The 8546-nt window shown below is 41.8% G+C and overlaps 2 protein-coding genes across 2 annotated transcripts in view; both read left to right on the top strand.

The window, feature by feature from the left end:
* Nucleotides 1-1190: 1190 nt before the first annotated feature.
* hoxd9a (homeobox D9a) lies at nucleotides 1191-3099 on the top strand. The gene is made up of 2 exons (XM_084478832.1): nucleotides 1191-1946; nucleotides 2181-3099. The coding sequence occupies exons 1-2, from the start codon at nucleotides 1298-1300 to the stop codon at nucleotides 2423-2425; spliced, it is 894 nt and encodes a 297-aa protein (XP_084334958.1). The 5' UTR covers nucleotides 1191-1297; the 3' UTR covers nucleotides 2426-3099.
* A 5103-nt stretch (nucleotides 3100-8202) lies between these two features.
* hoxd3a (homeobox D3a) overlaps nucleotides 8203-8546 on the top strand; it is a gene marked incomplete at its 3' end in the record, with an annotated part of 18121 nt that continues 17777 nt past the window's right edge. The window contains exon 1 of the mRNA XM_084478691.1: nucleotides 8203-8264. The remainder of the gene's footprint in view (nucleotides 8265-8546) is intronic.

Here is an 8546-nt window from a genome sequence, read left to right as displayed (position 1 = left end):
TTAGTTTAGCGGCATTTGTCTGAATACTTTCCTGATCAATGTTATTTAACGTAAAAGTAAGACTGCATTTACTCCTGTTTCACTGACGATGTATTGATACATGTTTAGTGAAAGATTCAGGCCTAAAGTAGGGGAGATTAAAAAGTGTAGGCCTATGGCATGGGGATTAGACGTATGATCGGTGATCGGGCCTGTCTCTGAGTGAGCAGGCCTAAAACTTGTATTCCTGTCTAAGAAATCAAGTCCCAACACTTAAGTAGTACTTACATTATTTAATGTTTGCAGCAACAGACACACATAAATAAACAGACGGCGGAATACGAGCACGGTCAAACCACGCACGAAAGTTTGGCGACATCAGACGTCACAGGCCTACTATTATAACTTAAAGCTTGTTATAATGTTATATCTGTTACAGGCCTGTAACGTGGTGTCACAACAGCATTGCTAAACTAAATGTGCTCATCATTTACAACAAAACACCCCCACCCTGAGCCTCGTTTTCCTCCATCATGTTGCAAAATACTTTTTGGTCTTCTTTTAAAGATCATACAACTCTGAGACAGAAAATAAAAAATACAAATAAACCTGTCAGTGGGTCTTTAAAATTAAATAATCTACAATTTCTTAAATCTGACCTTTCAGACATCAATCCACGAATGGACTTTGTTTCTGCGACTCCTTTTTTATTAAGGGCGTGTAATCACACGCACCTCATAAAGAATATGGATACGTTAAGTAATTATGGCTCTCATCAGAAGACGCCAAGACGCTCCGTGATGATGACCTGCTTAGTGCAAATATGAAATCCATAAAGGAATCATCCACTCGATAGGAATACACAACACACAGGCCTATAGGTAAACCTATATGGACGAAGATGGCGTCTGCTGCTATTTTACAGCATGTTATTACATTTATTTTACGAGGCGTCGTCGTCTATAAACCATTTTACTGGCGTTTTAGCCCGGCGCGTCCTGACCATCGCATACGAATCCATCCAGATCCGATATTACGCATCTTTCTTCACAGGTTGGGTTATAATATTGTAACTTTCTGAGCGCAGCGGGGCTTTGTCTGCAGTCAGGCCCGAAGGCGAGAACCAAAAACCGGAAAGTATCTTAAAATGTGGTTCCAGATGTTTAGAATAAGGCACATGAGTGGACACAGTCTGCCCATATATCGAAAAGCAGAGCTAAACATGGCGCTATTAGCGGGCTGATTTATTCGCTGTATTGGTAAATATGACCACGTGACACATGTAACCAATCCCAGTAGATGAGGCCAGCAAAATACTATGATTGTTCCGAGGGACGCTTCCCGTAACAGTGTAACCTTTTATATGAGTAAGAAGAGATCAAAAATGTCCACCAGTAGCACTCTTGGTAACTGTTATGTCGAGTCCATCATGGGCCACGACGCGGAGGACATGTACGGTGCACGGTTTATCCAAGGTCCACACACGGTGACCTCAAGGCCACCAGGTACCGGCGACAACGGAGACTTCTCCTCCTGTAACTTCGCCCCCAAGTCGGCGGTGTTCCCCTCGTCCTGGTCCTCCGTCCACCCGCACTCCAGCGCGGCTCTGTCGGGGATCTACCACCCGTACGCGCACCACCAGCCCCACATCTCCGCCGCGGACAGCAGATACGTAAGGTCGTGGATAGACCCCCTCTCCAACCACGTCTCGTTTTCCGGGGGCTTCCACCACTCCTCCGCCGGTCGTCAGTACGCACCCAAGCCCGAGAGCGTCCAGGCGAAGAGCAGCGAATGCGGCGGTGCGCCGGGCTTCGAGTCCCGGGAGCCTCGTCCGGTCGCGGCGGTGGATTTTGCGTGTGCAGTATCCGAGAGCACCGACACGAAGACGCCGCCGAAGGAGGCTCACGTTGGAAGTGATCTTTCGAGCCACAGCGAGCAGAAAGAAGAGAAACAACAACTTGACCCAAGTAAGTAAACGAAAAAGCCCCGTTGATTTACAACCCTTACAACTGTACGAGCTGGGTGTGGATCCAAGCTGGAGCTTTTTACTAACCTATAAAAGTGTCGCGGCTCGGGAACCACTCCTGAACCATTGCGACTATATGGAATAGCGTTATACTCATTTTCAAACTAATTTCAGAGGTTTACACCAACACACCCACACTCACACTGTATCTCTCCATATCTCCCCCCTTTTCCAGACAACCCGGCCGCTAACTGGATTCATGCTCGGTCCACCAGAAAGAAGCGCTGCCCGTACACCAAGTATCAGACTCTAGAGCTGGAGAAGGAGTTCCTGTACAACATGTATCTGACCCGGGACCGCCGCTACGAGGTGGCCCGCATACTGAGTCTCACCGAGAGGCAGGTGAAGATCTGGTTCCAGAACCGGCGGATGAAGATGAAGAAAATGAACCGGGAGAGGAACAGCAAGGATCACTTGTGATTCCGTTTCTTCTCACGTTTTATGATTGCGCGATAATGTTATTTTATTTTTTGAGCGTCTTAGATTTAGCCTTTTTTGTAATTACATCGTCCGAATCGGGGTCTGGACTCAGGCCCGGGGTGGGGACCTAGAGGCCCGGGGTCTGGACTCGGGTGGGGACCCAGGCCCGGGTAGTCTACCCAGGCCCGGGCTGGGGACCAGGCCTGGGCCCGGGCTGTGGACCCAGGCCTGGACTGTAATCACGGGTCGACCACCTAGCAGGCACGCAGTGGTCGGCGAAGAAGACACCACAACATCAACACATGCATCATTAAAGACGGTTTTCAGGTCACCCAACGCTTGTGTCTTGATCCGGTAAACGGAGCCACGAGGCCCACTTCTGGATAATTAACTAATATTCTTATGTTGAAATATTTAAATTGCATTTAACAAAAAGCAAGTAAATACTTATTTTTATTTTTGTTTCAAAGGAGGATAAGGGCAGTGTATCGAGTGTCTGTCTTCTAATCTGGGTTAGAATTTGTAAATTGCTGTAAAAATGTTAATTCAAATGTATAGTTGAAGGCCTTTCCGCCTGCGTTTTCAGCCCCTGTTTTTTTAAGTCGTTTTGTTAGACATTAAAACAATTAGACAACGTTTTTAAAAAATGCTTCAATAAATAACTTTATGCTGTACATTTTAAGTGTATTTATTTTAATTTACAAAGCAATTGGCAGGTTTAAAAACATAAATTCGTCCAAATGTTTGTTTTAATTTATTTATTAGCTTAGGCCTATTTCTATCGGACCACTCTAACCCAGGTGGAGCGATACGTTAGACTGTTATGCATTCAACCACTAACCGTATTCTAACACACAAAAATATACTCGAAATTCGTAGAGTAAAGCATTTTTCGTGCGTTAATGTGCATTATAGGGCCAGGATGTACGTTCAGTCTTTAGGTTCAAAAAGTGGACTTGATTTGAAGCAGAAAGTAACTAGTAATAAAGTGTTTACGATTGAGAGAGGTGTGCGGGGATTTAACAATTTATTGTTCAACTTGTACGAATTACCTTAAAGCCAGAGGAAGCTTGGGATAATAAAGCTATAGAAAGGGCTAGACGTCTGGGCTAAATCAGTTTATGGTCCAGGCCCGTAATTACAACCGTCCTTTGAAACTCTCTTTCCTGTGTGTTTGCGTCTCTTGCTGACAAACAGAAATCGAGACACTTTTCTATAGGGTGTCTGGGTCGATGAATTGTCCTTGTGACAAAGAGGAAATCACTTCCACTGTTGGTCACGTTTATTCATCAAATGCATTCCTGGTCGATGGGGGAAAACTTCACTTTGACTGTCGACTGCCTCCTTTTCGTTTTGTTCATTTTTTGGCCGAAAAGTGACAATTACAAACCACAGCGAAACGTCTTCTACACAGTCTCTGTAGACTAAATGGTTTGCAGTTAATATAGGCTAGAAGGTAACACGCTGTTGTTTTATTTTCTTTAATATATGCTTAATTAATAACTGTATCTCATAATTATTGATTTCTCAGTGCTATTTTTAAAAGAAAAATAAATAAATCTATATGCGGCTATACATGCCTACAGATAATTATGTCCATTTACTCAATTCATAATAGACACATTTATGCGGTGATGTAAGCGCTAGGGGGCGACGTTGCTCCTTTGCAGTGACAGTGCACCAGGGAACACTTTTAGGTGCAGAAGTCATTAAATAGCACCTATACATAAAGAATAAGGGTGGAAAAAAATAAATAAAGCTTAACCCTATCCCAACCGTTACGAAGAGCAGGTCACAAAAAACACGAGGTCTGAAAAGTTTCCAGAGCATCGGCGATCTAAGGATCTAATTTATACACAAACAAAGCATTATTTGGAGCCTGGATTACTGAAAACCGCCAGAGAAAAAGCCTTAACGACGAATTCTAAATTATGTTGGTGCCATTTTACGCGGAAAAAGGGAATATGACCAACGTGAGACCAAACTCCAGACACAAAGTCCACACTTCGCAGTTAAATGCGGTCGTAGCTCATAACGTCATAACTGTTTTTATTTTTTATAAAAGGCCAATTTGCATTGCAGGAGCCTAACAATGTTGACCATTTTTGAGACCATGACCATGGCACCAAGACTCAAGCTTGTGATATGTATATGCTGCAATGTTATTGTTTTTTATAGCCTACACATAGGCCAACAAATACCGCATCTATTAGATTGAAAATAGAAATGGGTTGTCAAAGGAGCTGCCGCAGGCCTAGCTGGCACTCTGCTGCCAGAGGGGGCGCTATGTTACGACCCGAGATTCGGCATACTAATAAACAAACAAATAACCTTTGTGATTGACTCGGGGCTATTTTGTCATTATTCCACTCAAGAGGGGTTTCTCTATATGTTAATGGTCCCGGTCTTTATGGTGTCGTGTTTTGCATATAGGCCACAAAGTCTAGCGCTCTTGTTGCGTCCTTCACCTCAAAATGCAAACCTCAAAAAGCTCTACTTCGGTCTTTATACGTGAGTGGAAGATTATATTTATTGATTCTTTACAGGCAGGCTGGACTTGTTAAATGTCATCATTGCGTCTTCAGTGCGTCTCCTGTTGGTGTTTGTGGTGGCGTCGCTTCATGGACTGCTGGCGTGTAGGGTACATGTTTAGAAGAGACGAGGCCTTTATGACCGCGTGACGCGGAAACCGCAAACCCACACCGTTCAAACGCAGACCTTCTGAAGGGACCGGAGAGGTTCTCGGTTTAGACTTCACCAGATGATCCGGGATCCAACGGCGGTGCCAGCAAAAATAATATCAGAATCCGCACTCAGAATTTTCTTCTATAATTAAATTATTTTATTATAGTTGCTTTGCACATATACGAGGAAAGGGATTTTTGCATGGTTGGTGGGTAAAATACATAAAACAACACGATATGAGCACAAATATTAACCGGAACCAGAATAATAAAAACAATATTAATGAACAACAGGTACACAAAGAGTAATTAAGAACTATCATAAAAAATGACTACTCCTGTACACACACACACACACACACACACACACACACACACACACACACACACACACACACACACACACACACACACGTACAGACACACAGACCCAGCACAAACACACACACACACACACACACACACACACACACACACACACACACACACACACACACACACACACACTAAAATAAACACACACTCACACACAAGTAGTGCCATGATTTAAAATTAGATTATGGCCGAAATTGCTTCAAATTATGACTAGATTATATTATTGATTGGCTGGTTAATTTTATTATGATTGACTAATTATGTTATCATGTGTCTTCATTTACATTTTGTTTGAATAACCTGGCATTTATTTATTACAAAGACAATTAGAACTTTCATACATTGGGCCTGTAAAGCAATTAAATGGTATGGAACCACAATTGAACTTCAAATTAATTAAAACAAATAGGCCTCACAAAGGGCCCTATATAAAAATCTAAAAACATCAGCATTAAATCTGGACGTTTGAACTATTGAACATTGGAACGAAGACGATCAAAACAATCGAGGAAGTTAGGGAATAGCCTACATTCGAGGATTTTACTATCTCCCTTAGTTTGGACATTGGGGCACTTTTGGAAATGTTGCAAATATTTTTCTAAGGTTAAAATTATACAGTTTAAAATAGGATCACAGCTCATACACATGTTGTTTTTAGCTCAACCCATAATCAAAGCCAAACAAACCATGTTGATATTAGATATGTGTTAAAAAGGGAATTTAATGCTTGCTGCTGTACAACAAAGCGAAGCTAACATGCTAACATTCGTTCGGCTCCGTTTACATGAATGTGATATCTGTACCAAACCTCTGCACACACACACACACACACACACACACACACACACACACACACACACACACACACACACACACACACACACACACACACACACACACACACACACACGCGCGCGCACGCACGCACGCACACACACACACACACACACACACACACACACACACACACACACACACACACTCACACACACACACACACACACAAAGAAAAATTGTATAGGTCTATCCTGTATCCTGTATAGGCTTTTTTCTGTTTGTTTATTAATTAAAACGATTGTTTTACAAATTAGCCTATATTAATGAAACTACTAGGCCTACAACATATACGATTCTTTTGGATTTTAAGGATTTTAAGTGGTTGTACATTTGAAATAAAAATGCAATTAGCCTCAGCAACAATTAACCTCATGCCTCAGTATCACCTCCATGCAGACGCTACTCGGCACCATCAAAGGGAGCGGTCAACATGGCGGGGCGCGGTGGCTTTGGTCTGCACTTCATTTCCGCTGTAGACCGCTCGTGTGAACCGCCCGTCCTCCGCGTTACGGACGCAAACAACCGGAGACTGAGGCTGGTTCACAACATGTTTTACCCATTACCGTTTCTTCTACGCGCTTCAGCAAAGGCCGAATGACTCGACGAATAGGAACTTCATTTATGATTATTCCAATATATATACCTTCTACACTCAAATGGAAATAGTATCTACTTATAGGCCTATGCTACTAAAACATATATATATATATATATATATATATATATATATATATATATATATATACATACACATATATATATATATATGAATGAGGGATTACATATGATTGTTAGTGTCTGTTAATAGTCTTATAGGGCAGGCCTGTGATAATAATATAAGTAGCCTGTCTTAAAATACAAATGTTATCTCTATATTTGCAGATTTAAAAAAAAGTAAGTAGCCTAAATAAGTATTGAATATTTGAATGCATTTTATGGCCTATACAGGAATTCATACAAATAACATTGGCGTACTATGGGCACTTCTTGTGATTCACAATGGTGCTAAAATGCACTGCTTTTGACAGACAAAATGAAGGCCTATCCCTTCAATCCTTAAATATGTACACAGAGAACGGAAATAATACATTGATTCGACTACATTGTTTGTCGCAACGAGAACACAACAGCCTCAAAGTAGCAGGACCACCGTTTACTGGAGGAACACTTATAACCGAGTGAATGTGACTTTCAATAACTAATTAGCCTATATAATAATAATAAAATGGAATAGTGTTTTCACGTGGCCTGGGGGTTAAATATGTGTTTTAGTTGTTAAGATCTAACGTGATTTATATCTTATCATATTTCCAAGTATTTCATAAACATAACAAGTAGCCTAACAAATGTTTGATTATGTTTTTACTATTTATACAATGAAAAAGGAGATCTTCCCAAGAAAAAAAAACTATTTTGAAATAACTTACAAGAATTCCTTTAAGGATTCCTAACAAAAGAGAAGATTTCCGTGCTTCTCGTATTCAGGGGAACACAGAAGAGCATCTGCTATTATGTGCAAAGATGGAGAGGATTGCTGCCGTCCAAATGCCTTTTTGTAAGACGACAATTTACAACTTGGCAATAAACCTTTTTTATGTGCGTCTATCGACTGTCATTGGATGCCACTGGTCATGTGTGAGAGGCGAACGGTTTCATGGCCCTTTTCCTGATTTCCCAGGCGATTTTCCCCACCGCATTCTTTCTCTATGGCGTCCAAACCAATAGTCGATGTCCTTGTCTGCAGTCCTTAAAAAAATCCCCTGTCATTCGTTGGGTGGAAGAAGCGAGCAGCCCAAACCTTCGACACCGCGGTGGTCATCGGTTCGTTTCCCCACCGGAGGAAGAAGATTTCGACCTGACCTCGGCTATGAGAGGCGCGGAGACTTCACACAGCTCCATCCGAGAGCCGAGGAGCACGAATATGGATTACCCACCATCTCTGGGTAAGCATTTTGTGTCCTACTTTTCCATCTAGACTGCGGTTCCGAGGACAGCGTTTGTTAACCAGTGTGTGTTTCGTCTCTGTAAATGATCTCCTCTGACATCCTGGGCTTGGCTTATGGCGAAATGTCTGTTAATATGTATTAGAATGTATTAATAAATCCTTTCACTTTTAGAGAACAATTTGTCCAAATGTCTAGAAATGAAGTCGACTAAAAAATGCCAAATTGATCTACATTAATGTAATATGAATGAGAGTTTACATAATACAATCGCCTCTGTTC

Source organism: Micromesistius poutassou (assembly GCF_964030765.1).
Source record: "Micromesistius poutassou genome assembly, chromosome: 14".
NCBI lineage: Eukaryota > Metazoa > Chordata > Actinopteri > Gadiformes > Gadidae > Micromesistius > Micromesistius poutassou.
The sequence above is the reverse complement of the archived record's forward strand: the minus strand, read 5'-3'. Positions and strand labels throughout refer to the sequence as shown.